Source organism: Neltuma alba, unplaced genomic scaffold, assembly GCF_004799145.2.
Source record: "Neltuma alba isolate B1F8T4 unplaced genomic scaffold, ASM479914v2 tig00012116_pilon, whole genome shotgun sequence".
NCBI lineage: Eukaryota > Viridiplantae > Streptophyta > Magnoliopsida > Fabales > Fabaceae > Neltuma > Neltuma alba.
Window position 1 is genome coordinate 777,598 of NW_021636668.1, and position 27,434 is coordinate 805,031.

Below are 27,434 nucleotides of genomic sequence, written 5' to 3' on the forward strand. Positions count from 1 at the left end.
AATAAGTTGTATTATTTATAATTTGAGAATAAGGGAAGCTATAAATTTAATATTTAATATTGATTATTTAAAAAATTTCTATAAACATGAAGTGATATGTATGCTTGATTGGAATAATAAACAGATTTCTAGTCTTGGGGCAATAAATGTCTGTCACTTTCTTTCCCCTCATCCAACTTGGCTGCATCACGATTTTTTTGGCAACTAGTTTGTTTGATAAGCGTCTTACAAACCTTGTCTCATGCTGTTTATAGGCTGTCTATAGAATATAGATGACTTTTTTGTCTCACTCTCACGCTCTATACGACTCTGTTTCTCCACTAAAATGAACCCATCTTAACCCACCTAACTAATGAATTAAACTTGATCTAATTAGTACGGCAAGTGCTCAAAGTGCATTTTGGACACAAACATTATTCCTCCCTCTGTCTCTAATTCTCTTCATCTGAAACTACATCAACTTGGACATGGAAGAGCCTCGAGAAGTGCGTCTTGGCATAAGAGGAAGTCAAATGCTTATTTTTGTTTACAAAGAGAGAGATTCCTGTTATGAGATCATTGAGTTCAGAGAGCGAAGAAGGATTCTTCATATCCTACTTATGAATTTACTCATATATGAAGTCTTCTACTGTGATAAAAACTGAGTACTTAGATAGCAAGTTGATACTTGCAGACAAATCATACCCTGTTCTCACGCTACTTGGATCTAAACCTGTAAGAAGTGCCAAGCAGACTAAAAAACAAAGCTTTGGAAGCGTCATGTTTCTGACATGTCTATGTAGTTCAGTCACCTAACTATTTCTTCCCCGCAAAGAAAGTAGGAAGCAGAATCTGAGAGTTTAACTATCTCTTTCTATGTCGCCTGCTGTATTTCTTAAGCCACCTATAGCTGTATTAATGTCTTGTAAAGTTTCCCTTGCAGCTCACGGGCACAAAGAAACAGAACCATTGGAGGATGAAACAACTGCTTTCCCAAACCAATCAACAATCACTGGCCGAGAAAGACGATGATACAATCGTTGGCTCCGAGTAACCTTATGCACTGTATTTATCCTGTCAAGCCAGTCAGCTGCAACACTCTTGGGAAGATTGCACTATGAAAAAGGTGGAAAGAGCAAATGGATGGGGTCATTAGTACAGCTAGTGGGCTTCCCCGTTCTTCTTCCTTATTACATCATCTCATGATCCCTCTTTAAAAACCGCAACAGAAATTATTGACGTTCAGAATACTGAGAAGCAACCTTCTGTTCAAAAGCTAGCATTCGTTTAATGTCCCTATTGGTCTTCTTGGAGCATCAAATTGCTACACGTATTAGCTTGGGCTCTTGTACCTTCTTGTTTCTACTCTGTCTCTCATTTCCTCATCCCTGTTAGCTTTCAATGCTTTCTTCTCCTTCTTCCTCAGTTCTCTTCACTTCACACCTTGCATCATAAACTCTCTAGTCCTCCTCACCGTCTCCTCCATCCTCCTTGTGTTCCAAACAGAATCTGCAGCTTCAGATTCTTCCACACAAATCTCCAAAGGAAAATACGTGACTGGATTCTTGTGCGCACTTGCTTCGGCTGGTTCTTTCCCTCATACAACTAGCGTTCAAGAAGGTTATAAAAAGGGAAACTTTCAGAGCAATCATGGATATGATAGTATGTCAATCCATTGTAGCAACCTCCGCAACATTAGTTGGACTTTTTGCTAGCGGAGAATAGGAGGAGCTGAATAGAGAAATGGAAGAGTATGAGATGGAAGAGACTTCCTGTGCGTTGAATCTGACCTGGACAGCCATATTATGGTCGCTGTTTGCTATCGACTCTGTGGGGCTGATCTTTGAGGTTTCTCTGTTCTCCAATGCCATAAGTGTTCTGGGTTTGCCTGCTGTTCATATAAAGGCAATCTCTATGGTGTTAACAGCTTGGGGCTTTGTTTCATGTGTCCATCAACAGCACCTGGATGATTGCAAATCCAATAGTGTCACTGAAACGGAAACACCTCACCATCAGAAGAGTTTAACAGACGAATAATGTATATTCTGGATTTTGCATAAGATCATCGTAGTACTATTAAAACAGTGTGAAAATCACTTGTGATGTCAGATTTCTTCATCATCGTACCTGGGCCACCTCCGCCAGCTATATACTATCGATGACCGCAAACCTTGAGATGGACGTCAAGTTGAACCTATATTTATTATGAAACAGGCCAGCGGAGTTGGACCACGTGAATTTGTATGTTTTGAAGTTAGCCTTCTGCAATTGAACCAGCTGTTGGCCTGTCTGCTCTTGATGGTCCGTTCCAGCATTTATGAAATGAGAAAACTAGGGACACAATAATATAAGTGTGTAAAGGTTTATTTCTCCTATTTTTAATCATGCTTTTGTCTCTCTCACTAAAAGCATTTTTAATTTCAAAATATCCAGGTTTAAAGACAAATAACCAAGAAATGCTTGAATTCAACTAAATTACCAACCTTAGGACAACAAAATCATCAATATAAATAAAAATATAAATTTATAGCAAGCAACGCTATTCATAAATGAGTAATATTGCAAATCATCCTGTTCCAGCCTTATGCTCCGTTCTCTTCACTCTGTTGGGCCGACAGGATCATATAGAAATCCCCTGTCCAAGACGAGTGGAACAGTGGTCGTGGTTAATTTCAATATGTCTCCTCCTTTCAGTCAAGTTCAACATTTTCTCATTCTTCTCTTTCTCCTTTTCACCAGTAATATGTTCCTTAGCTAATAACTATTCTTATTGGGTCCTTGCCTGCCCTGGAACAGAGGAGAATCATGCAGCTGGCTATTGGCTGAGCTTCTCGAATGATGACGTTGCTGAGGAAATTTATTCAGTAGGAAGGTATCAATCTCGTCAATACCTTGTATAATTAATCCTCTGTTTAGGTGCAGCAACTAACACATCATCTTCTTCGACAGATATACACGGGTGCTGTGCTGTAGTGAACAAGCCACAACCACTTCTTAACACTTTCCGTGTTCCCCACAAAAGAGAGTTGTCGTGACAGATTTTAATCACATGTTAAATGCTAGATCGAAGGCACATATCCATGCTCCCGGAGAAGCACAGTCAATGAATTTAGGCCATCACGGATAAAGTCAGTTTCGGGATGGTTCCTATCACCTGTTACAAAAAAATGCACACCATCTGTGAGCTCAATCCAGCTACACCCAGGTGTCTTCCTCACATTCTCTTGCCTCATTGTATGTCTCACCTCTGATACTTCCTCATATCGACCAGCAACTCCATAGACATTTGACATCAATACATAATTTCCAGAGTGCCCTGGCTCAAGTTCAATCACTTTCCTTGCGGCAATCTTAGCCAGGTCTGTATTCTTGTGGAGATGGCATGCCGCTAGCAAAGCCCTCCATCCTATAGGATTAGCCTCAATGGGCATTGTTAGCACTAAATCATAAGCTTCCTGGAGTTGGCCTGCTCGACCAAGCATGTCAATCACACAAGTGTAGTGCTCAATGGTAGGAGAAACACCATATTTTGATTCCATTTCTGCCAAAAATTCCTGCCCCTTCTTCACCATGCCAGCATGACTGCATGCAGACAGCAAACCAACAAAAGTGATTTCATCAGGTGCCAGTTGAGTTTGACACAAACGAGAAAAAAATTCTAATGCTTCATTGCCACAACCATGCATTCCGTAACCCATGATCATGATGTTCCAAGATGCCATATCCTTCACCCTCATATTATCAAAAACCGAGTGAGCATATCTCATATCACCACATTTTGCATACATATCCATCACAGCATTGCTCACTATACTATCGTCTTTCCCAAAACCGTTAACAATCATATGGCCATGTATCTCCCTACCATGCGCTAATGCTGCAAGGTGAGTGCAAGCAGGCAGCACATTTGTAATCGTAATTAAATCAGGTTTAACCAATTCACCGAGCATCATGCTGAAAACCCTCAAAGTTCCATAATGATCGCCACAGTGTTCATGAATTGATAACATCGAATTCCATGAAAAGATATCCTTCTCATCCATTGCCTCAAAAATGTTCAAGGCATCAATTAAGCATCCGCACTTTCCATACATGTCAATTAGTGCATTAGCAACAGAAACAACCGAATCATAGCCCATTTTAATAACAAATCCATGAACAGCTCTACCATTTTCTAAGTCTCCTGTCATGGCAAAGATAGATAAGACACCAGTAACCGTGTATCTACTTGGAACTACCCCGTTTAAGCCCATCAACATAAACATCTCTAGAGCCTCATCAAACCGCGCAATCTGCGCATACCCATTGACCATTGAGTTCCAGAGCACCACGTCTCTAACAGTCAATTCATCAAACACCTCCTGTGCTTCCTCCATCAACCCAAATTTCAAATAAGTATTAACTAAAGCACTGCCAACAAATACGTCCAATTCCAGCCCAAGTTTAAACAACAAGCCATGAATCTTCTTAACCTCAAAAGAATCCATAGCATCACCACATGATCTAATGGCGCATGGAAACGTAAATTTATCTGGCACAACGCCCACACACCGCATTTGCTTATAAACCTCAAACGCATCGCGGGCAAACCCATTAGAAATAAAACCAGAAATGATTGCATTGTACGCATAAACATTCTTATCATCCAGGGAAGGGTAACTAAAGACCGTCAGGGCGTAGTTCATGAGGCTGCACTTAGAGTACATGTTGATGAGGCTGGTGACGGAGAGCGGGGAATCAAGGAACCCATTCTTGAGAATGTAGGAATGGATTTCCTTACCTTTGGATAGGTTGCTATGGTGAGCACAAGCCTGGAGGGAGGAAATGCAGATAGTGAGGTCATAGTGAGGTTGGGGGTGAAGTGAATCGAAGGTGGGTGAGGTAGAGAAATAGAGAAACAATCCAGGTCGTTTGTGGAGTAAAACTCTGAAGATTGTTCTCCTTCCATTCATCTAACTGAAAAGAAACCTTTTTGCAGAGTTCGCAACTTGGAGCTGTCACCCGGCTTCCCTCGATTCTCAACGTTCGGAACCAGTTGTTGTTGGATCCTTCCCCGCGAAATAGTTTGCAAACCTTTTCATATTCGTAATTATAAATAACTTTAAAATTAAAATTAATCTAACACCTTGTAAAATTAAGAGAAAATTAATTTTTTTGAAATGTAGTTTTAAATATTAAATCATGTTGAAATGAAAGTATAATTAAAAATAAAATATTTTTAAATATAGATACAAATATAATTATTTTTCCCACAAGAAATATCAATATTTATATAGATAAATAGAGAGTTTTAAAATAAAATAAATTATGTAATTTATATACTTGTTAAGCGTGTTATAATTTATACTAAAAAGATTGTCATTTTTATAATAATTTACTTCATACTTAAGAGGTAAAAAGATGGCCGAGAAGAATCAAATGTTAACTCAGGCAATCAAAAAACACTGTATAAAAAAATAAAAGCTTATCAAATTTAGATACGTAAATACTAAATTCATTTTTTCGGTACATTCTTTCTCTCTCTTTTTTTTTTGGTTGCGAATTTTCGTTCTTTATTTTTAGCTTATTGTACATCATTTTTTTTTGTTAGAGTGAAAGGGGTGTTATTACACATTTTTTAACCAGCCCTACTATAGGGTAAGGAAAGAGATTGGTATCTTAAAATTTTATTAATAACCCCCTTTTTTTTTATATTTATAGTGGAGTAATACTTTAATTGCATAGTTGATCAAAACACTCATATAATAGGAAGGACAAAAATTTAAACCTATTGATGAGAAACTACACAACTTTTTTTTGGCCAGAAGAAGTATTTATTCATTCAAAGTAAATAAGATTATAATCACCAATCTAAAAGAAACTAACCAATAAAGACAACAAACTTCAATCCTGAAACCGCAAATAAACTCACTAAAATACTAGAAGACGAGAAAACACATCACAACAAAATTCACGCATCATGAGAAACTACACAACTCGAGACTAGGAAAGAAAATTAAACAAGAAGATAAACAAAAGTAATAAGAAAAATTATGAATATATAATCAACGGGAAACTTTAAAATTAAAAAAAAAAAAAAAAAGAAAAGAATTCTTATCTGAAAGCAGCGGTAAAGTATGATGACGTTCCTGCATGAACACCCTTTCTCCATGTATTCCACTAATCGTTTACCCGAAAGAAAGAATATTAGACGTGGCGGCATTTTGGTTTTCTGTTAGGCCAAGCAAGCGCAAGCATATAAATCACCAAGTCCTTCTGCCAAAGAAACTGAAAATCCTCACTCCTTCTTCTTCTTCTTCTGATAAAGCTCTCAAGCTTTTCTCTCTTGCACTGAAAATGACTACGCAGCTGCCAACGTGTTTTTCGCAGTGGAATACCTCGGGCCTCAACTCTATCTCTACCCCTAAGCTCTCCAATGTACTATGCTTTCCCTTGCAATGCCGTCGCCTTCTTCCTGCTTCTTGCAGAGTGGGAAAGCAGGATCACAAGTAATGTTCTGCGTTTTAGCGCCACTTCAATTAATTCAATGGCTTACGACGTGTTAGTTAACATTTTTGTATCGTCCTTCTCTAATTCGTTGCGGTCATTGATTTCGTTTTTCGTAGGTTTTGGAAATAGAAATGAGTGCTTCCCTTTGTGAGTCATGTTTCTTTCTTTTTCTTTTTGGGTGGGAGGGTAACTTTGAGTTCAGAAATAGTGCGAGCATGAACATGTTCAGAAATATAATTATGCTTGCATCTTTTTAAAATTGATCTCAGTTTCTTGGTTTCCCGGTCATCTTTTGAGTTTGTGCTTTTAATATCAGTTTTCATTTTCGCCATCTTTCATTCCTATTATAGAACCTTTGAAGTCTATAAGATCTGTGAATTTCAAAGACTGAACATACCATCATGAAATCTAACAATCATGCTAAAGAAACCTAGTTATAGTCATCGTGCTGCCTCTCAGTTCTTTTATACTTTTCTTTTATGATAGCTAATTTAGTCCCTGCCTTGTTATGCTCAAACTCATTCAACTGTAAACAGTTTCCAGCCTCAAAATCAACCCATCAAGAAAGTTCCTGAGGATCGAACTTCAGCAGATGGGGATTTCCTACCAGTTGAATATGTTGACTCTAACAAGGAACACTCAGGAAGTACTAATGCTGATGCAGAGCAGAGCCTTGCAAGGAATTTTAGTCTTTCTGATATCACGCCTTTGGTATCTCCCAATCTTTTGTTATGTATAAACGATGGCTTGTTCATGCATACACATCCACACACATGCATATCTCTCTTTAATTGCATTTATGCCGGCCTCAGTTTTAAGTCTGATAAAAGATATACTGTTTGGTGTACAAAATTGCAACTGAAGAGATAAAAGACGATGATGTTACTTCGATATAATATTCTCCTATGTGACAGGCCATAAACAAAGATGTAGCCAAGCTAAGAGAGGAGCCATTAGGTACCCAACTCCAGAATTTGTTGGAAATGATAAGATATGTTGAGAAAGGTAAGATATCTTTCAGAAATACTGATAGACCTTGTTTCAATTCCTTCGTCAAATTTTTTGGTTTTATAGCTTGTCGCCTAAGTAGATTTCTTTAATCCTGTAGATTCAGATATTTATGTCTTAAAGCAAGCCAGAGTTCGGTCACTCGAAGATCTTCAGAACATTCTTTATGAGAGGGAAGTATTGCAAAGAAATGTTGAAATCTTGGAGAAAAGGTTGGCAGAGACTGAAGCACAGTTAAAAGTGGCCGACCAGGAAAAGGTACGTGTGGAACTCTTGGAAAGAGAATATTCCCTCTTGGAAGTGAAAGACTTGGAGTCAAAATCCTCTGTTTCTCAGGAAAACTTATCAGAGATGCTTTCAACACTAAGAATTAGAAGCAAGGATCTAAGGGATGGGATTGAAAACTCGCAGTTGCTGTTACATAGGGAAACCAAACAAGCTGATAAACCAACCACAGCATTGCAACGAAATCATGACCTTCAGAGGAAGGTTGAAGAATTGAGCACTCCTGATGTTGAACCCGCTGATCATATGCCATGGGAATTTTGGAGTCAGCTGTTGCTTATAATTGATGGCTGGTCACTTGAAAAGAAAATATCAATACAGGATGCAAAGGTTCTGCGAGAAAAGGTGTGGAAGAGAGACAGATGTATTTTAGAAACATTCATGGCTGTCAAAGAACAGAGTGAAGATGAGATTATTTCAGCACTTCTTGCAACATCTGCAACAAGGTATTATCTTTTCTATTGTAATTATCTTGCACTCTATGTATCTTTTGTTGTCTAATCCGGCTCTTATTTTACCTCTTAGTTCGGGATTGCATGTAGTTCACATTGCAGCAGAGATGGCACCAGTAGCCAAGGTGAACTAATTTTGTCCTACGATAAGTTCCCTTGGATGTTTTCTTTCCAAGTAAAGTTATTTTCACTTTATATATCTCCAGATTTATATCTTGTTCTAAGCTTGGGAATCTTTTCATTTCTGGATGCTTAACCTTGCCATACCTCCAATTTTCCAATTTCATGAGAGAATTTTTATGGGGCAGAGTAAATTTTTTTTTTTGGTCACACCTCAGCTCTGAGTAAAACTCTTCATGGATTTAATATAAATATTAAGATTTAAGATGAATTTTTTCTATAATAGGTTGGTGGTTTGGCAGATGTTGTCGGTGGCCTTTGTAAAGCATTGCAGAAGAGTGGACACCTTGTTGAAATTATTCTTCCCAAATATGATTGCATGCGGTATGACCGGATCAGTGGCTTAAGGGTATGCTATGTAGTCTTTTCATAAAATGATCAAACACAAATATGGAAAGAATCTTACTACCATGAATCACTCATGATAACCTTACCCTTATTGCAGGCTTTAGATGCAGAGATACACTCATACTTTGATGGTCAACTGTACAAAAATAAAATCTGGGTTGGCACTGTTGAAGGTTGACAATTTAATATTTCTGTACGTTGAATATCTATCTTGTGTACTATTCTGTTTATCTCGCGTAGCAACTTAACCTTTGTTATGCAGGCCTTCCTGTGTACTTTATTGAGCCTGTTCACTATGCTGAGTTCTTTCGGAGAGGACGGATTTATGGAGAACATGATGATTTCAAGCGCTTTTCCTGTTTCAGCCGTGCAGCTCTCGAGTTTCTTCATCAATCTGGCAAGAAGCCTGATATCATTCATTGCCATGATTGGCACACAGCATTTGTTGTACGTACTATCAATTTCTCTGCAGCTAAATTTCATGTTTCTTATGAAAGCCCTGAATTTTCAACTACCAGATTTCATGTTTCTTTTGCTAGGCTCCACTATATTGGGAAGTATATGTCCCAATGGGATTAAATTCTGCAAGAGTATGCTTTACATGCCACAACTTCGAGTATCAGGGGACTGCCCCAGCCTCAGAACTGTCATCTTGTGGTCTTGATCCCCGCCGGTTAAACACACCAGACCGATTGCAGGACAACAAAGCTCATGATAGGGTCAATCTTGTCAAGGTATAATAATTAAAATTTATTTATTATAGTTTATTTCATGAACTGAAACTACTAACATTTTTGCATCCGATTGTCAGGGTGGAATTGTTTTCTCTAACATCGTGACAACAGTGTCTCCTACTTATGCTCAACAATTGCAAACCATGGAGGTATGGTCCTTGTTCTTGTGCATATAAAGAGTTTTGCCTCCTTTATTAAAATAACACAAAGAGAACATGTTGGAACTGGCCACAGATATGATAAGACGGAGATGGGTAAATAGTTGGAAGAACATGAAAGAAAGAGAATAAAGGCATGAACAATATTGCAATATTTCAATGTTTAGGAATGGTTATCATGATATTATTGTACTCAATGCAGGACGGGCAGGGCCTCCATTCAACACTTCGCTCACAATCCCACAAATTTTTTGGCATTCTAAATGGTATCGACACTGATGCATGGAATCCTAATACTGATACTTATCTCAAAGTTCATTTCAATGCGAGTTATCTTCAAGGGAAATCAAAAAACAAGGATGACCTGAGAAGGAAACTGGGTCTTTCATCTGTAGATGCCAGGATGCCGCTGGTAATTATATGTTCTTATTATAAATGAGAAGTTACTTGGTGCAACGATTTTTATTTTTATGTCCTTCCTCAACTGTTTTAATCAATTATATTTTCTTGATGTCATAATTCAAAAGAATCCTGACTTAATCAATATAATAATCTACCTTTATTTTTCCTTCTTTCCTACTTCAAGAATTTCGCAAATTGACTTATGTTTGGGTATTTTTATGCTCTTCTAGGTTGGCTGTGTAACGAGATTGGTGCCACATAAAGGCGTTTTTCTCATTAGACATGCAATATATCGAACATTAGAGATGGGAGGACAATTTGTTCTTCTTGGTTCAAGTCCAATACCGAAAATTCAGGTCATACTTGTGCCCCAAAATTTATAAGCGTTTCATTTCTATTTGTTGAATGAGGAGAAGATCAAGCAATATAACATAAGAACTGAAACTTTCTGACCATTATTCAACTTGAACATTAGCTGGAAAGTTATCAAAAAGTAGAGAGGAAAATGTACTTCGTATTTTTCTACTAGTTTTAAATTACTTTTGCAGTACTGTTCTTAAAGCATTCAGTTTGAAGCAGACATATATGTGTGTATCATGTTGTAATTGTCAGCAAAACTTCACAGCCAAAACTCCTAGTCTAAAATTTAATAATGCGTAAGTATGTGAAATCAGGAAAACAGAGTATTTGAAGGAATACACTTCCTTCTTGTATGTATTCTTTACTGATTTGTGTTTCTCTCTTTTTTAGGAAGAATTTGAGAAGATTGCTCGCAACTTTCAGGATCATGACCATGTTCGGTTGATATTGACATATGATGAATCTCTCTCTCATCTCATTTATGCTGCATCTGACATGTTGGTCATTCCATCGATCATTGAACCTTGTGGCCTAACACCGGTAAAGTCTTCGCGCTTGTTCATGAAACTCGAAGAGCAACGAACTGGAGCATGTTACTCATGTTGTAGAATATCCATAAATTACAGCATCTTTAGCATCTCCATGAATGACCTTTGGCTTTGTTTTAATGCATGTGTTTCGTGTTTGAACCTTACCGTGAAATTAGTAATCATCAGTCTGTCTCTGTCTCTCTTTCTTAAACTCTCCTGCCTTGTTATCTGTTCTGCAGATGATAGCCATGAGATATGGCGCCATCCCTGTTGCCAGAAAAACTGGAGGAATCAATGACAGGTATCAAAACCTGCATAATATCACCACATGGAAGCATAACTCTCTTTTTTTTCTGAAGAATAATTGAATTATATGTCTTTTTTGTAGTGTTTTTGATGTCGAAGATAATACAGTGCCTTATGAGCTAAGAAACGGATTTACATTTTTGAAGGCAGATGAGCAGGTAAGTCGGCGAAATATCAAATCTTGAGTCCTATAAGCTTGTCATACGGTTGTATCTATTGTTCAATGCAGTAGGATCCTTTTGAAGGAAGCTTTCAGGATCTGATGAAATATGATGAAACAAATTTGGGCAGGGATTAGACAATGCTTTGAAACGTGCATTCCAGTTGTACAAAAGAAATCCTGAGAGTTGGGATCAGCTTGTTCGGAAGGACATGAACATGGATTTCAGCTGGAAATCCTCAGCAGCACAGTTTGAGGAGCTTTACTGCGACGCTGTGGCTAGAGCAAAGAGAAGGAACATGCTTAAACGAACCTGACAACCTTCACCTCTCTGCGGCAACTTTTCAAGATTTAACTTTTGTATTGTTTGTGAATGGGTTCTGCATTTTGAGTCTGAGAGAGGAAGCTGCATACTCCATGAGTTCTCCAAGTGATGTAAATAAAATAAAAATTTGCTCTCTCCTCAGGAATAAAAACGTGATATTTATTGCAGCAAGCCATGAATATCTCCACACCTATTTTCAGTCAGCTTTTGCACTGCTGCTTTTTTCTCCACATCTTAACGTTTGGGCTTAATAGAAAACTTGCCACACTGTGGATGATTTCATAAACATGGGTTCCATTTATTATCATTAGCCGCTACCAGAAGTAAAATTTTGAGATCAATTTGAATTGAGCCCTGGTGCACAAAACACAATATGCTCCTTAACTGGTTTGCAACAAATTTACATCACGAGTCACAACCCACACATTCTTCTTCTTCTTGAAAACAAAAAAAATACATTTTTCTAAGTTCACTTTCCGGGAACAAAGTTAGTGGCATAGGCCCAGGCGTTGTTGTTCACTGGATCAGCAAGGTGGTCTGCAAGGTTCTCCAGAGGTCCCTTTCCAGTCACAATGGCCTGAACAAAGAACCCAAACATTGAGAACATGGCCAATCTACCATTCTTGATCTCCTTCACCTTCAGCTCTGCAAAAGCATCCGGGTCATCTGCAAGACCCAATGGATCAAAGCTTCCACCCGGGTAAAGTGGGTCTGTCACCTCGCCAAGAGGCCCGCCGGCAATACGGTATCCCTCAACGGCACCCATCAAGATCACTTGGCATGCCCAAATTGCAAGAATGCTCTGTGCATGGATCAAGCTTGGGTTGCCCAAGTAGTCAAGCCCACCCTCACTGAAGATCTGAGATCCGGCCTTGAACCACACAGCTTCACCGAATTTGACACCGTTACGGGCCAAAAGCTCAGGGAAGACACAACCCAAAGCTCCGAGCATAGCCCACCTGCAGTGAATGACTTCAAGCTCACGGTTTCTGGCAAAAGTCTCTGGGTCAGCTGAAAGCCCGGCAGTGTCCCAGCCATAGTCACCTGGGAACTCACCGGTCAAGTAGGACGGGGGCTCACCGGAGAAGGGGCCCAAGTACTTGACACGGTCGGGGCCGTACCATGGGCTGCCGGAAGGGCCGGCGGGCTTGACGGTCTTCCTCATGGAGACTCGCCCAACACCCAACTGTGCTGGAGAAACCTTAAGTGCCTCACCGGCAAAACTTGGGGAGGAGAGGGCCATAGTGGAGGCAGCCATGGTTAAGCAAAACGCAGCTTGTTTTGAAGGCTGTGAGTGGTGAGGATGAAGTGAAAGAAACGTGGAGTTTGGGTCCCTATATATAAGGGGACGGAGAGGTAAGAATCTTATCAGAGGTATCTAAATCTTCATTCTCATTGGGGCTTCGAGATTTTTGTAGTTGTGTTGCTTTGTCCACTTGGCACCGCCTAATCCACAGATAACGGCTAGATTTGTCAAAAAGGGTACATCCAATCAGAGAATGCCGCGTGTAACTTCAAGATTTCTATGTCTTGAAGATTTTTTTTCCCTCCATGCATGTACCTGAATAACAGCATACGAGTCATAGTGAAAGGTTATCGTCTTCATTGGGAAGCATTATCCTTTTCATAAGTAAAATTGAAAACCACCATGTATATGTGAAAGGTTAATTAGTTGTTCAAAGTCATACGAATACGATAGCGACTATGATTTGAATGTTTTGGTAGAATCTTATCAGTAGCAAGCATTTTCAATCCGCTTCAGATTTTTTTTTTTTTTTAAGGAAATATGCAACCATGGAATCCATTTCTCCATAGCTTCCACGTATTCTAATACATAATTATATTTCTACAGAAAAGTTCTCTTACTAGTAAGTAATAATAACCGGCTAATTACCTCTAAAAGAATATTATACTTGAAAAAAAATTGGAAAAGAAAAGGATGGACCATCCTGTGGGTAAGAAACAGGGAATCACGAGAGGGGACAAAAGGCGACGGGGAAGAATTCAAAATGGATATGTGGAGGACGTGAAGCGAATGGTTGGACGAGGGAATCACTAAGCATTTAATTTTATTCTCTTCAAGGCAACCAACTCCATAACAGTATATGAAAAATACAGAACAAAGAGGTGTTTAATGGCTAGCCGTCGGAAGCCATTGGACAAGCTTCCCAATAAATCCCCTGCCCCTCATACTCTGATGAAATATTGCATTTAAACTTGATGTTGATATGTTTATGTGTGGATTTGAAAAAAAGAAAAGGTTGCAAAAGGAACTGCTTGAGATTTTTTAAGTGTTCTTTTTTATGTGAACTTGTTAAGGATAATGTCGTTATGAAAAAACACACAACAATGCCTTCCTTAGGACCGAAAATATTATAAGGGAGTAAAAGTGGAGGCTTGCATTCATCAACGGCTCTGTAATGAAGCAACTGTGCAAGCATTATCAGCCACATGTTCTCTTTGTATTCTGGCCAAGTATAAATTCCACTTTTGTCGGTTTTCCCAACGTTATGGATCACTTCCTGTTATTTTGCAGACATAGTACCATTATCTTGAAGTTCACGTGTCAATTCCTTATTGGATTGAGGACGTGTTTACGTTATTGCTATAGGTATATCGTGATCTGTTCAAGGGATTAAACTACCCCAAGGTGATAACTGCGTTTGGAAACACAAAATTATTCAACCCTTTCATTGAAATGCAGAGATAGATCTCACTTTACCCAGGTGGAAGTTTTGGGCCTTGTAGATTGGCCATGTTTTCAATATTTGGGTTCTTTGTTCAAGCCATTGCCACTGCAAATGGACCTTTGGCAAACCTTGCAGGCCATCTTGCTGACCCAGTGAACAACAATGCTTGGGCCTGTGCCACAAACTTTGTCCCAGGAATGGGTGACTTTGAGTATCTGAGAAAGAACTTATGCAGAAATGGATCACAATATCTGTTTCTTATAAGTACTTGTGCCTTTATTCATTTCTGAAAACTGAAATGAACATCACAAAGATAATATTACATTATACACAAACGCAAAATTTTCTCCTCTCTTAATTTTTTGTGACCTATGATATTTTCTTCTTAAGCATCATCAAGACAGACAACACTTGGTTCATACTAGGTCGATGTTCAGGATCAGGGAGAGTACAACTCAATGATAGTTTCAACAGCTCCACTAAGACATCTTCCTGATGTTCCTTCTCCTCAGAGAGCAAAGGATCCACAAGTTGAAGAACATGTTGCTTTGCCAGTGCTTTCTGCACTATTTGACGCAGACTATCCTCTTCTGTGAGCCCTGTTGGTCTCCTTCTTGTTAGAAACTCCATTACTACTATACCAAAGCTGAACACATCAACTTTGGTCGTTACTTTCCTCATGTACGCAAGCTCTGAAAATTAAATCAAAGTAGCTTTGGTCAGATATCAAAAATTACCAACAATTATGGCCACAAATGTTGGTAGATTCAAACAAAAAAAAAACAAATGCCTGAGAGTTAAATTTTGGGTTTTGAAAAGTTGGGTTGGTTATTAAGCAATGGGCTCTCTGATTGGCCTTTGTATTTAGAGCTGAAGCTCTCTTTTAAAGTTAAATTAAAAAATAAGGATACAATAATACCCTCTTTTTTTTTTTGCAAGAAATGAATGTTTAATAGTATCGATTTTCATATAATTTGAAAATAATTGCTAAATTATTTATTGTTTAGTATATAATTGAATTTTTCATTACAAATTAATTAATTAACAAAGAATGACACTTTAATTTGTTTGTATTTTCAACTCGAGCCCATGCATCCATGCATGTATAGTCAATCCTTGTTCTACTCTCCCATTTTCTTTTAATATTTTCAAAATGATAACATGTCTAATCTGAATAACCAATGCATTTGGAAAAAGGACATTACCTGGAGCCAAATAACCAACGGTGCCTTGGAAAGCTGCTGACGAGGACACAGAAGCACCATCTTGCAAATGGAGACCAAGCATTCTAGCTGTCCCAAAATCACTCACATGGGCCACCCAGTCTCCATCCAAAAGAATATTGGAAGGCTTTAAATCACAATGCACAATTGGAATATCATAACCAGAGTGCAAGTAACCCAATGCATCAGCAGCAGACATGAAAACGTTGAGCCTTTCAGATAATGTCCATCTAGATCGATCCATCCCTTCTTCATGTATTATGCTATCCAAATTGCCATTCTGCATGTACTCCAAAACTAGAGCCTTTATTTTCCTACTCTCCCAAGCATAACCCACTACCTTGACCAAATTCCTATGCCTTAGTTGGCTCAAGGTGCTTATTTCTCTCTTGAAAAGTTTGTCAGATTCTGCAGAAAAATAGTCCAAGTTCAGTTTTTTTATTGCCACTTTCTTGCCGTCTCCCAATTGACCCTTATAGACAGTGCTCAAATTGCTAGCTCCAATGATGTTATCTGAGCTGAAAGAACTAGTAGCATTTTCTAGCTCCTTTCTATCAAATCTTTCAGGTGTCAAAGCCGATGTGTAGTTTGGTATTCCATGATTCTCAAGCTTGTTAGAACGACGTGATCTGGCCTGTCGTATGAGAAATAGAGTCACCAATACCAAAATTAGGAGGACAGCAACCGATCCAAGTGAGGCAATAATAATTATGCTCTTCCTGGATAATGAATGAGATCTCTTAGTTGTTTCCCTGCATGGCATCAGAAATTTGGTTCCACAAAGAGCAGGGTTTCCTATCAATGCAGCTGCATCTATATGTGAGAATATTCCGTTTGATGGAACTTGACCTTCAAGTTGGTTAAAAGAAAGGTTGAGAAGCTTTAGATTGGAGAGGTTGGCAAAATTATCAGAGATAGATCCCTTCAAGTCATTATGAGAAAGATCCAAAGAAACAAGATGCTGGAGCTTTGACAATGTCTCGGGGATTTCTCCATCTAATTGGTTCATTGAAAGGTTCAAGCTTTGAAGTAAGTCCATGCGATTGAAAGCCTTTTCTGGAATAGGACCTGAGATATTGTTGCCTGAAAGATCAAGATTAAATAGATTTCTGCACCCTGAAAGTGTCTTGGGAATGACACCAGATAGATTGTTGTTTGAAAAATCAATGGCTTGTACCATTTCCATCATACCAAGCTCTTCCGGTATACTTCCAATAAAGTGGTTATGAGACAAATTGAGATATAGCTGCATGCCTCTAAAATATACGATGACATCCCCAGGAATTGACCCAGTCAGGTGGTTCTGTGACAAATCCAGCATCAAGAGCTGGCTGAGCTGTCTCAACTCTCTTGGAATTGATCCATTGAACATGTTCCCATGGAGGTCTAAGTAAGAAAGCATCTTAAGCTTGGAGAAAGCCTTTGGGATTTGACCAACCAGCTTGTTCTCATGTAGCTCAAGCTCTGTTAGCTGATTTAGTTCAAAGAACTGATTTGGTATTGTTCCTTCCAATGCATTCCCATGCAAGTATAGACCCTGAAGAAGACTGAGGTTGGATAGCTCTAAAGGAATGTGACCAGAAAATCTATTATCAGAAAGTGATAATGTCACAAGTTGATTTAAATTCCCTATTTCAAGTGGAATAGGCCCTGTGAAAGAATTTAAATTCAGCTGAAGCATCCTGAGATTGAACAGGTTTTGGATAATAGGTTTTAGCATCCCACTAAAGTAGTTCTCAGCCAAACTTAGAGTTCGAAGATTTGAGCAGTTGAAGAGATCATCTGGGATTTCACCGGACATTTTGTTTGATGCAAAAGACAAGAAAGTAAGATTAGGCATCCTTGAAAAGCCTTCAGGAATGTTCCCATTTAGTGAATTAAAGGCTAAACTTACATTCACCATACTAGTACAATTGGTAATACTAGGGGGGATATGACCATGAAAACGGTTGGCGTGCAAGACTAGAAACTTCAAATTATGAAGCACTCCTATGTTGGAAGGAAGTCTACCTGAAAGGAGATTCTGGCTCATTGAGAGATATGTTAAGTTTGTCAAGTTTGTGATTGATGGAGGAATTTGTCCAGTAAACTTATTTGAATGCAGGGTTAGAACTTTAAGTGATTTCAAAGATCCAATTTCAGGAGATATTATTCCCTCTAACCGATTCTGTGACAGACCCAAGTTGGTTAATAATTTCAGCTGGAAAATGGAAGAAGGAATTGTGGAGGTGAAGTTATTGCCATATATCCTTAATGTCTCCAAATGAACTAAGTTTCCGAGCTCGAAAGGAATGCTTCCAGACAACTGATTTGTGTATAGTTCAAGGTTCACTAGCTTCATGCACTGACCAAGTTCAGAAGGGATTTTTCCAACCAAGGAATTCTCAAATAGAACAAGATATTCTAAATTTCCGAGGTTCCCAATCTCTCTAGGTATGCCTCCTGACAACTGGTTTTGACTAAAATCTAGAGATTGCAAAGCCCTTAACTTACCTATTGAAGGAGGAATAGATCCAACAAACTTATTAGTAAATCCTGCGACTAGCGTAACGTTAACCAAGTTGCCAATATTTGAAGGAATTTTACCATCCAGATTGTTAGAATTAAAAGCAATACCTAGCAAAGAGGTGCAGTTAAATAAGCTTTCTGGGAGGCTTCCATTCAGATTGTTATTACCCAAATCCAAATACTGCAGGCCTTTCAAGTTTCCTAGCTCAGGTGGGATTGGACCCCAGAGAGAGTTGTTAAAAAGAACCAATTGAGAAAGCTGGGAGCAAAAGCTGAGCTGAGGAGGAATGAGCCCAGAAAATGAATTTGAGGTTAAGTCAAGAATCTGGAGGCCAGAAAGATTGCCCAGGAATGGTGAAATCTTACCTTGGAGCTTTTGGCCAACCTGACTGAGTGAGGTAACATGTTGTAAAGACGGGTCACAAGCAATGCCAGACCAGTTGCAATGATGGGTTGTGTCAACCCAATCTGCCAATGCTCCATTTGGGTCGTGAGTGATAGAGCTTTTGAAAGCTTTCAAAGCTTCAATTTCAACTTCCAGGGAGCTTGATTCAGCATTTGAAAGTATAGTTGAAATGGAAATGAACAAGACTATGAGTATAGTCAAACTGATCTTTGGAGGCATCGGAATTGAAGGAAGGATAGAAGATGGGTAGACTCAGCTGCAGTTTGCAGATATGGTGAAAGCTGAACTAGAAAATGCCTTTATATAGACGAAGTTTTGACTTCCAAGAAGAGCAATGAACCCATTTGTGACAGTTTTCACACATCACATGCTGGTGGGTCAAATGATTAGCAGAGATTAAGGACGAAGTTCTTTATTGTTTGGACAAAGACTTGACCATGTTGAAGCTGACTTCTTGAGTTCATGTCGGTATCGCCAAACGAGCTGCCTCCTATAAATCATAACGCAGATTGAGACCTTAGATAATGATGACGGTGTAATAGCAGGAAAGAGAGAGAAGTTGCAGGCATGTTATCCATATTCAGAGCCCAATATCAACAAATGCAGCAATTATAGTGTCTTAGACGGTTGGTGCAATGAACTTTCAACTTAAGGGTTTCAAGTTTGGTCTACATTTTTCTCCAACCCATGGGCGTAATTAATCAACAAGTATGACCATAGATTTTCGCAAAAGCTCCAGTTTTGAGTAGAATATTAGTTAACACACGTGGAAGTGATGACCCAGAAAAACAGGGAAGCAAGTGGACTAATATATGATAATATGAGTATAGAGAAATAGGAGCATTAGATATGAGAAATAGTAGTATAATAATAGAGAGGAAGCAAAGCTGCAACTGCAAGTGGTGTATGAAACGCGGTATGGAGGAGTAGAGTGGGGTCCTTATATGATATGCATCATTAAACAAGTTGGCAACAAGGTTGGTGACATACTTTGACCAAGAGAAACTAGTGGTGGAGCGATAGGTCGTTGTATTGTAGTGAATTCCATTCATTCATACTTCATTTGTCAGAGAAGGAGACATTGTTTTTAGTGGAATCTTGCATATATCTGAGTCGGCAGTACAGATAGAAGCTTTAACAACTCTGTAGTGTTAAGACATTGTTTTTACTGGCATCTCGCATCACTCAGCAGCAGATAAAAACATTATTAAGGAAAGGAAAAATTGATAATAATATCGATGACAGCTGTGGGATTTGAACCCACGCCCTTTCGGACCAGAGCCTAAATCTGGCGCCTTAGACCACTCGGCCAAACTGTCAGGTGACGATGCCCTTCATATGATTAATAATATATGCAGCAATTTAACCAACTGTTTCGCTCTCCCTTCTTCCAATGTAGGGCAGGGGATGTCTTCCCACTTTGGATTCATAAAATTTTTTAATGATTTTTTTTCCCCATAGTTTTATAGCAAAAATGTTATTTTTATTTATGGAATTATTGAATTATAATTTTCCTTTTTTGTATTGATGTTTTATGTGAAATTTCCTATTTAAAAGACAGAATATGTGTTGCCATTCTTAGATTATATTATGCATCAGATAGTCAAAATTAGAATTTTGATGAGTCGGGATAAGTAAAAATTAACATGACACAGGAGATTATACCAGTTATAAATATCTTGTAAATTATAGTAGTTTATAAAATAACTCATTTTCAGATATCAAGAAATAGCCATTTTGAGATATACAATAGCCTGTGGTTTGGTCAAATTTTCAAAACTCATTTTAGTTGATTAAGTTATTTGCTTTGCTAAATTAACAAAACAAGACATTTTTATATATTCCTTAAGGTTTTTTTTTAATGAAATATATCTTCAATTAATGAGATCCATATCATTTCTCATGCAGATCAAATCAATATGTTACATGTAAGGCTTGTAACCAAAAAAAAAAAAAAAAGGTCATCGAATCTGTACCCTTTGCTTCAAGCATGCAAATTTTCCAAACATAATTGAGAATATTCTAATTTTATATAGGTTCCTTTAAGCTACTAACTAAAACAATAATCCAGTAGGTGGCAAGGGAATAGCATTTCTAATGCAAAATTAAACTAGAGTAATCCTCATTGTGTACGCATATTATACATGATATAATATAGCTGACAAATTTGACTTGGTCAATAATATAATCGGATGCAGAATAGATTACTAATACTAGCTCCTTGTAAACATCGGACTAAAAACACATTGAGTGTAACCCTTTTACTTCAAAAGCTTGCAAAAAGATAAAAATAATAATAATACTGATAACATAATCTATTGACCCAAAAAAGATAATTTAAGTCAAATAAATTAATACTTGTAGTGAACATTAATTATAGGTTAGACATACAATAAATGACAACTAAGCCAATGAAACAATCATGTGCATGATTTCATCAGTGGGATTAATCAATAGCCAATAATAAGTTGCAATATTATGCATACCTTCTAGAAGTAGTCTTCCATTGTCATGTATAAGTCGCATGCAGAATTATTAATCACTATTTTTCAATTTTATTCTTATTTATGAGGAGTACGCATTGGATAGAGAAAGAGGAGACATGCTAAACAGATTTTAATAAGGGCAATTTTTTTTTAAATTTAAGATAAATTTTATAAATTAATTGATCTTCCTCAATTCGAGTGAGATATATTTTTTGATGAAAAGAAGGAGTGTTATACTCTTTAATGTGTTGTTAGAGTGATTTATAGTTTTTTTTTTTTAAAACAATACATGATTCGGTATGTGTGGAATGTAAATATAAAAAGGAAAAATTCCAAAAAAAAACTTCTAAAATTTTAAAATCTTAAATCGGGAATGACTACAAAAATGTGCTGTTATTTGCTTTTCAAATATTGTTGATTATTATTAAAGTGTAATGAATAAGTTTGATTTGAAATTTTAAAATTCAAAAATATTTTTTTTGAGATTCTCTCTTATAAAACAAGATTCCTAATATGTACTTCTATGCTCCTTAAAATAAACTCTAATTAATTAATTTAAATAAATTAAAGATGTTAGTTATGTGATATGCTATTTCTAAAACACCGCATCTTTCTTGATTCTCCTCCTTCCTCTTCTATTTAATTGTTGTTGGAGGAATATCAATAAAATTAATTTGAAAAAAAATTGAGAAAAGTTGATAAATATATGAAATAAATTTTATATATAAAACAAATTAACATTAACTTCTTAATTAGATTTTACATTAAGGATTAAAGATCGGAGGAGTATGAAACTTCCTATGAATAAGAATATTTTCTTATTCAAGAAGAAAGCATAAACAGAGAATTAAAGAAATAAAAGAAAGAAAGAGAAGAAACAAAACAGGCGTAAGCTAAAGAATCAACACAAACAACAGATAAGAAAAGAACCATATTGTTAACAGGCGCAAGACACATCAATGGCAATAAATTCCAAAAATATCATCATTCTAAACCCAAAAAAAAAAAAATTATGTTAATTTGTCATGCATAGCTGCAGTTTCTGAAGGACAGAAATGTGAAACAAACCCGATGTGTGATTTTGGGTCTTGAGAATTAAAAATGGCATGTTCTTCCCCAGGAAGCTTCCGTTTTTCCAATCTCAATCTGGGGCTCACTTCTCTGCAACTTCGAGCATGTAAATAATTAATTAAACTGATTACTCACAACCACATTAGGTTGTTTGCTTGCGACTTGAGAGGCATAATGTGTTAGTCCGCAGAAATTTGATTTTATTTTAGTTTTAGACATGATGATTAGTTCAATTATAAAGTTGTTTTATTTGGTATATTCTCATTTAAAATATTTAATGGCATTTTTAATCTATAACGTAAGTGATTTTGGAAAAACATAAGCACATCTTATAGGAGTTAATACATAATTTTTGTAATTAATACTTCTTCTTTTTTTTGGCGAATTGATTAATACTTCTTTTTATTCATTATATATATAAAAACTTATATGCTGCTCAAACTAGATTTTACAAAAATTCAAAGTGGATTTTATAAAAACTAGATTTTATTCATTAAGCAATACCATTGAATAATTCGAAGTGGAAGATTTTACAGGAAGCAAAACCTTCTCCATTTATTTATTTATTTATTTTTTGCGTGGGCGTGTATTGAATTAATTCATTTTTATATTTATAAATTCAACAATTATATATAGAACATGAATGTGATAGATAACAGAGGAATACTATTAATAGGCCTGACCCGACTCTTTGCCAATTAAGATCAACCTCTGTATGAACCCTAATTAAACCTTTCCTTTTCATATGTTCCATTTAATTTGTTATCTGTACTGTCTCAACTCAAGAATACCAAGCAGGGATATGCAGTATTCCTTGGAGACAATCCAGCTTGTTCCACAGCAACATATGCAAAAACCTCTATATATACCTTGCCCCAAGACTCTCAGTATCACATCACATCCACAGCAATTGGTTAATCATATAGCGAGCTTCTTTTCACTCCTCAGAGAGTTGCTGTTCAACATGGCTGTATCTGCTGGGTCTCTTCCAGTTCCACTTTCACCTCTCTTCATTTTCCTTCTCCTCCTCACTCTCAACTCAGGTCATATTATATATTGCTAGTAGCGTCTCGCCCATATATATTATATATGATTGGCCTGTTGTACGTGTGTGTGTGTGTGTGTGACTGTATATCTAGCTAAGTGATTTTAAATTTGGTTGGTGCAGGTGGGAATGTGAAGATGGGCAACGGACAGGTGAAAGTAAAACACAAGACTCTTCTGTTTCCGGGAATATTTGTTTAGTGATGATATATGATGGGTTGTATATATGGAAGCAGGAAAACGAGAGGAAGTGGTGTGTGGCGAGGCCTTCAGCAAGTGAAGCGGAGCTGGAAGCAGATATTACGTATGCATGCAGTCACGTGAGGGATTCGTGCAGGCTGATTCAGGAAGGCGGAGCCTGCTTCTTCCCTAACACACTCATCAACCATGCCTCCGTTGTTATGAATCAGTACTATGCTGACATGGGAAGGAACTCTTGGAACTGTGACTTCTCTGCCTCTGCTCTTCTTGTTCTCTCTAACCCAAGTACGTACATACCTGCCCTTCTTCTTTCTTTTTATAAATCTATACCTGGCCCAGCTTGGTCTTGTGATTGCTTGGATTCTGAGCTCAACCAGTTGATCTCTTGCAGGTTATGGTGGTTGCTCTTATGCCTAGTGGAACTAATAAATGACTCGTGGCGATAAAGATCTGGGTTTTGATATAGCTAGTACTAAAGTATGTTTAAAGTTGGATACAGGCATCAGTATGTGTAATCTAATGAATTTACAGTAATAAAGTTGACATCTTCGTGAAAATCCCGGATGTTCAAAAAAGGGTGAAACAACAAAAAGGCAAACATAGTGGAGGGGCATTCCGAGAATTGAACTCGGGACCTCTCGCACCCTAAGCGAGAATCATACCACTAGACCAAATGCCCATCGGTGCGGCGTTTAATCCTTTTATTAGTTTCACTTTATGCATCTAATGTCGTCCGCGGAACCATAAGGGCCCTAATATTTGAGCATCTTGAACGCTAAAAATATGAGAATGTTATGCAGGAAAAAATTCTATATATCATAAACTGCTTCTTTGGGCCATCTATTAATTATTAAAGATGGTGTGAAAATTAATTTTTTAAAAAAAAGGCAAAGCTAAAACCTTGAGAAATATTATAAACGCAATGGTTCATTTTTTTGGTTAAAAATCAATTTGTTACAACATGCTTTTGAAATATCCCTCGTGGCGCATTACAAATTGAAACTAACAATCAATATATAAATTAATAATTAATAAAAAAAATTTAATTTTTTTGGTAGTAATTTTAATTTCTAAACTAACGCAGCCCATCAAAAATTATGATAGAATTATCATTTTCTATTTTGTAATTTATGATTATAAGCTGCTCAATTATTCTCCCTTAACACCTTACTGCAATTCTCCTTTGAAGAGGAAAACGCGAACCGCACGTGATTGCGATCTTCAAACGCTCGTTTGCGGGAAGCGGAAACGAGCTGCTTCTGCATTGGGAAAAGCAAGTGGAATAATAATAACGGGCAGTTGAAAGGCATTAACAAATCCCTCGAACCTCGCCCGCTGAGCAGAACGGATCCTCTTGCCGCAGTCCCTGTGCTTCCGACTCCGGTGCCGGCGCCCTCAAGTGTGCGTGTTCTGTTGTTGACGGTGAACAGGCAAAGCTTTGACATTCTGCGCGAATAGAAGTTTCTCGGCCTTTCACTCAGAGCGAGAAGTCAGGCAGCGATGGTTTGGAGAAATCTGGAGCAAATTAGACTCACGGCCAAAGAATTAGGGAATTTGGCATTCTCGCTTGTGAAAATCCCCTTTTCTCTTCATGTCACTGTTGTAAACTCTCTCTCTCCCTCTCTCTACTCTCTTGTTTAGATTGTATTTCATGATAAAGAGCATCAAAAGGATGGTTCGAATGTGCAGGCCTATGGCCCGAGCATGCTTCCGACAATAGGTCCGATGGCTACCTTTTTATTGGCCGAAAGGAACTCCCCACGTTTTGGTAAAGTTGAGCGCGGGGATATTGTCGTTGTGCAGTCACCTGAAAACCCTCAAAAGTTCATAGTCAAGCGCTTGCTTGGATTGCAGGGTGATAGTGTCACATTCCTTGTGGATCCTAAGAACAGTAATAAACGCAAGACTGTAGTGGTACCATTAATTTCTCATACACATTCTTCAATGTTGGTTGATTCAGAAGGATTTTTTTAAGTGATTTTGATATTTCGATGATTTTGAACTTTTCGAATTTGTTAATCTGTATCTTCCTGGATGGTTATGATGATTGTTTCTGTGGTGTGCTTGCCTCTCTTGCTTAGGTCCCCAAGGGACACGTTTGGCTAGGGGGAGATAACATATATAATTCCAGGGATTCAAGATATTTTGGTCCTGTTCCTTGTGATCTTCTTCATGCCAGGGTCTTCTGGAGGGTAAGTTCTATTCTTCCATCATTTTTCTGTGTTCCCTCACTTTTTCTCTACTGTTTTTCGCCACTAAACTTCTATTTATTTTGCCCCCAGGTATGGCCACTTGGGGATTTTGGACCCATGGGTAAAAACTGATCGAAGATTTCAGCTTTGTGAAGCACAGTTCCTTAGCAATGTTACCGCTCTTTTTTGTTCAATTCCTAAAGGTTTATACTCGCCTGAGTTTCATTTTAACTCACGAAGTGCCATTTCACCTATTTGGAGCTGTAAAACTCGTTGTTCCTATAAGATGAAAGATGAAAGGCAGTGACGTGTGACATGGTTCAGGAATTGTGCATCAGAATAAACACGGAAATACCTGCAGCGAATTATTTTCAGTAGTATAGCACATTCTTTTATATGTATGTGGTAGGATTAGCCTATAAAGTTTGGTGGAAGAGCATTTGATGTCCTACCCATTGAAGAAGCTGGTTGTTAAAAATGAGGAGGTCCACGCATAGCTAGCATTTTATCAATCTCAGTATGAAGCGTTTTTATGCACCACTTTTAGTGTTCTGTTTATCTCATGAGGGAGAGTTTTGTAAATCTCAAAAGAGTATTTAAAAAAGATGTTTTTACACAAATCTAAGCAAAACTCCTCTCAAGATAAAATCATTTCCAATTTAATAACTCTGACATGCCCTGAGGCTTTGATGAATGAAGACCATGACAAAAACTGATGCTGGGGAATCTCCAACTTGAGATTTTAGGTATTTTTTTTTCACGGGAAGACGTTCAAGGCTTGAACCACAAGATTTTGAAACTGTGATTCCATTTACTCTGAATTTTTAGCTGTCGTTATAGTAATGTTCCAATTTGGCTACTACTTCTGGTTCTATTTATAAAATCTCATTTGTATTTTATAAATAAAATTTTATAATTAGGTCTAGGAGTGGAGGTAGTATTAGTTATGATATAAATTTTTCAGGATGGAAAACTACATTCTATAGATGGAAACAACATGCATTTTGGCCCAAAAGAGAGAAAAGGAAGCTACGTATATTTTTTTAAGGGCTTGCTCGTGATGCATCATCAACAGAAACAAACAATGGATTATTATTTTGTTGTTAATTAACGCTTATCACTTTGAATATCGCCTGGTAAAAATTTTAGGGCTCCTAACTTTTAAATGTACTATTAAATAGAAATATATCTTTCCTTTCGTCTAAAAATAAAGAAATAGTTAATTTTATCAAATCATTAACTATAGAATTTTTTTCAGGCTAAAATACAAAAAATTCTTCAAATTTTGAATCAGTTGCGCATTTCCTCTTTAATCTTTAAAAATTTAAATTAAGGATCCAGATATTTCATTACCATAAAATTATTATTAAAATTAATTAGTTTTAACATGTCATAATTTTTTATATTTTTATTATATACCATTTTATTTAAAATAATAATATTTGGCGTTGACATGTAAATTTGAATATTTTCTAATTTTTTATTTAAAAAAGTACATTGTAAAATAAATATTTTAAGTATTTTTTGAGTATTTTGTATTTTTTAGCATTTTATTTTAAGTATAAATACATATAATTACTTGCCAATTGCTAAATATTATTTTTTTTAAAAATTGAAATAATATATAATAAAAATAAAAAATTTATATTACATCATCAAAACATTAATATGCTTAACAGCAGGAGAGTTGATAGTCAAAATATAAAACATTAGAATCATTAATTTAAATGTTGGGAATAATATTGGAGGTAACTATATTTTTTTAAATTTTTAATTTGATATTTATGTGTTTTTTTTCCCTCTTAAGTAAATCATTATGTGTTTTTTTCTCTTAAGTAAATCATTTGATTTTTTTTTAACAACACTAACTCTAATAACTTTGTTCTATTAGTATTTT

At 37.0% G+C, this 27,434-nt stretch overlaps 6 protein-coding genes, 2 non-coding genes and 1 pseudogene across 10 annotated transcripts; 4 read left to right on the top strand and 5 right to left on the bottom strand.

The window, feature by feature from the left end:
* Positions 1 to 589: 589 nt before the first annotated feature.
* Positions 590 to 5,017, bottom strand: LOC114722995 (pentatricopeptide repeat-containing protein At3g14730). Of its 2 annotated transcripts, XM_028909147.1 has the most exons (3): positions 2,463 to 5,017; positions 2,107 to 2,310; positions 590 to 1,969 (listed from the first exon to the last, which is right to left on the bottom strand). In XM_028909147.1, exon 1 carries the CDS (start codon positions 4,929 to 4,931, stop codon positions 3,039 to 3,041), a length of 1,893 nt encoding a protein of 630 aa, XP_028764980.1. In that variant the 5' UTR covers positions 4,932 to 5,017; the 3' UTR covers positions 590 to 1,969; positions 2,107 to 2,310; positions 2,463 to 3,038. The 2 variants fall into 2 exon arrangements, with proteins under 2 accessions (XP_028764980.1, XP_028764979.1); XM_028909146.1 differs by having other exon boundaries at positions 2,107 to 5,017.
* On the top strand, positions 1,012 to 2,016 carry LOC114722920 (probable purine permease 10; annotated as a pseudogene).
* A 1,255-nt stretch (positions 5,018 to 6,272) lies between the features above and the next one.
* On the top strand, positions 6,273 to 12,156 carry LOC114722856 (probable starch synthase 4, chloroplastic/amyloplastic). Its single transcript, XM_028908975.1, has 17 exons — positions 6,273 to 6,467; positions 7,005 to 7,179; positions 7,383 to 7,473; positions 7,577 to 7,734; positions 7,813 to 8,207; positions 8,287 to 8,338; positions 8,620 to 8,742; positions 8,839 to 8,914; positions 9,004 to 9,188; positions 9,281 to 9,475; positions 9,553 to 9,624; positions 9,836 to 10,045; positions 10,266 to 10,391; positions 10,786 to 10,935; positions 11,165 to 11,226; positions 11,314 to 11,389; positions 11,523 to 12,156. The coding sequence occupies exons 1-17, from the start codon at positions 6,316 to 6,318 to the stop codon at positions 11,706 to 11,708; spliced, it is 2,484 nt and encodes an 827-aa protein (XP_028764808.1). The 5' UTR covers positions 6,273 to 6,315; the 3' UTR covers positions 11,709 to 12,156.
* Positions 12,040 to 13,036, bottom strand: LOC114722857 (chlorophyll a-b binding protein of LHCII type 1). Its single transcript, XM_028908976.1, has one exon. It carries the CDS (start codon positions 12,972 to 12,974, stop codon positions 12,186 to 12,188), a length of 789 nt encoding a protein of 262 aa, XP_028764809.1. The 5' UTR covers positions 12,975 to 13,036; the 3' UTR covers positions 12,040 to 12,185.
* Positions 13,037 to 14,665: 1,629 nt separating this feature from the next.
* On the bottom strand, positions 14,666 to 18,975 carry LOC114722855 (LRR receptor-like serine/threonine-protein kinase FLS2). Its single transcript, XM_028908973.1, has 2 exons — positions 15,612 to 18,975; positions 14,666 to 15,098 (listed from the first exon to the last, which is right to left on the bottom strand). The coding sequence occupies exons 1-2, from the start codon at positions 18,760 to 18,762 to the stop codon at positions 14,776 to 14,778; spliced, it is 3,474 nt and encodes a 1,157-aa protein (XP_028764806.1). The 5' UTR covers positions 18,763 to 18,975; the 3' UTR covers positions 14,666 to 14,775.
* An 807-nt stretch (positions 18,976 to 19,782) lies between these two features.
* Positions 19,783 to 19,862, bottom strand: TRNAL-UAG (transfer RNA leucine (anticodon UAG)). Its single transcript has one exon. It is a non-coding gene; the product is annotated as a tRNA-Leu (tRNA).
* A 3,188-nt stretch (positions 19,863 to 23,050) lies between these two features.
* LOC114722808 (glucan endo-1,3-beta-D-glucosidase-like) lies at positions 23,051 to 23,902 on the top strand. Of its 2 annotated transcripts, none has more exons than XM_028908907.1 (4): positions 23,051 to 23,143; positions 23,269 to 23,303; positions 23,381 to 23,630; positions 23,737 to 23,902. In XM_028908907.1, exons 1-4 carry the CDS (start codon positions 23,065 to 23,067, stop codon positions 23,760 to 23,762), a joined length of 390 nt encoding a protein of 129 aa, XP_028764740.1. In that variant the 5' UTR covers positions 23,051 to 23,064; the 3' UTR covers positions 23,763 to 23,902. The 2 variants fall into 2 exon arrangements, with proteins under 2 accessions (XP_028764740.1, XP_028764742.1); XM_028908909.1 differs by having other exon boundaries at positions 23,269 to 23,297.
* A 50-nt stretch (positions 23,903 to 23,952) lies between these two features.
* Positions 23,953 to 24,024, bottom strand: TRNAP-AGG (transfer RNA proline (anticodon AGG)). Its single transcript has one exon. It is a non-coding gene; the product is annotated as a tRNA-Pro (tRNA).
* Positions 24,025 to 24,783: 759 nt separating this feature from the next.
* On the top strand, positions 24,784 to 25,709 carry LOC114722826 (mitochondrial inner membrane protease subunit 1-like). Its single transcript, XM_028908932.1, has 4 exons — positions 24,784 to 24,947; positions 25,035 to 25,259; positions 25,427 to 25,537; positions 25,628 to 25,709. Exons 1-4 carry the CDS (start codon positions 24,846 to 24,848, stop codon positions 25,667 to 25,669), a joined length of 480 nt encoding a protein of 159 aa, XP_028764765.1. The 5' UTR covers positions 24,784 to 24,845; the 3' UTR covers positions 25,670 to 25,709.
* The last annotated feature ends 1,725 nt before the right edge of the window (positions 25,710 to 27,434 follow it).

Excerpts from the sequence above, each read along its gene's own strand:
- LOC114722856 (XM_028908975.1), top strand. The coding sequence starts at position 6,316 with ATGACTACGCAGCTGCCAACGTGTTTTTCGCAGTGGAATACCTCGGGC. Across the intron at positions 7,474-7,576 it reads GATAAGATATGTTGAGAAAG|ATTCAGATATTTATGTCTTA; the intron begins GTAAGATATCTT and ends TTAATCCTGTAG. Across the intron at positions 10,046-10,265 it reads TAGATGCCAGGATGCCGCTG|GTTGGCTGTGTAACGAGATT; the intron begins GTAATTATATGT and ends ATGCTCTTCTAG.
- LOC114722855 (XM_028908973.1), bottom strand. The coding sequence starts at position 18,762 with ATGCCTCCAAAGATCAGTTTGACTATACTCATAGTCTTGTTCATTTCC. Across the intron at positions 15,099-15,611 it reads CGTTGGTTATTTGGCTCCAG|AGCTTGCGTACATGAGGAAA; the intron begins GTAATGTCCTTT and ends TTTAATTTTCAG.
- LOC114722826 (XM_028908932.1), top strand. The coding sequence starts at position 24,846 with ATGGTTTGGAGAAATCTGGAGCAAATTAGACTCACGGCCAAAGAATTA. Across the intron at positions 24,948-25,034 it reads TTTCTCTTCATGTCACTGTT|GCCTATGGCCCGAGCATGCT; the intron begins GTAAACTCTCTC and ends TCGAATGTGCAG. Across the intron at positions 25,538-25,627 it reads ATGCCAGGGTCTTCTGGAGG|GTATGGCCACTTGGGGATTT; the intron begins GTAAGTTCTATT and ends TTTTGCCCCCAG.
- LOC114722857 (XM_028908976.1), bottom strand. The coding sequence starts at position 12,974 with ATGGCTGCCTCCACTATGGCCCTCTCCTCCCCAAGTTTTGCCGGTGAG.
- LOC114722995 (XM_028909147.1), bottom strand. The coding sequence starts at position 4,931 with ATGAATGGAAGGAGAACAATCTTCAGAGTTTTACTCCACAAACGACCT.
- LOC114722808 (XM_028908907.1), top strand. The coding sequence starts at position 23,065 with ATGGCTGTATCTGCTGGGTCTCTTCCAGTTCCACTTTCACCTCTCTTC. Across the intron at positions 23,304-23,380 it reads TGGGCAACGGACAGGTGAAA|GAAAACGAGAGGAAGTGGTG; the intron begins GTAAAACACAAG and ends ATATGGAAGCAG. Across the intron at positions 23,631-23,736 it reads TCTTGTTCTCTCTAACCCAA|GTTATGGTGGTTGCTCTTAT; the intron begins GTACGTACATAC and ends GATCTCTTGCAG.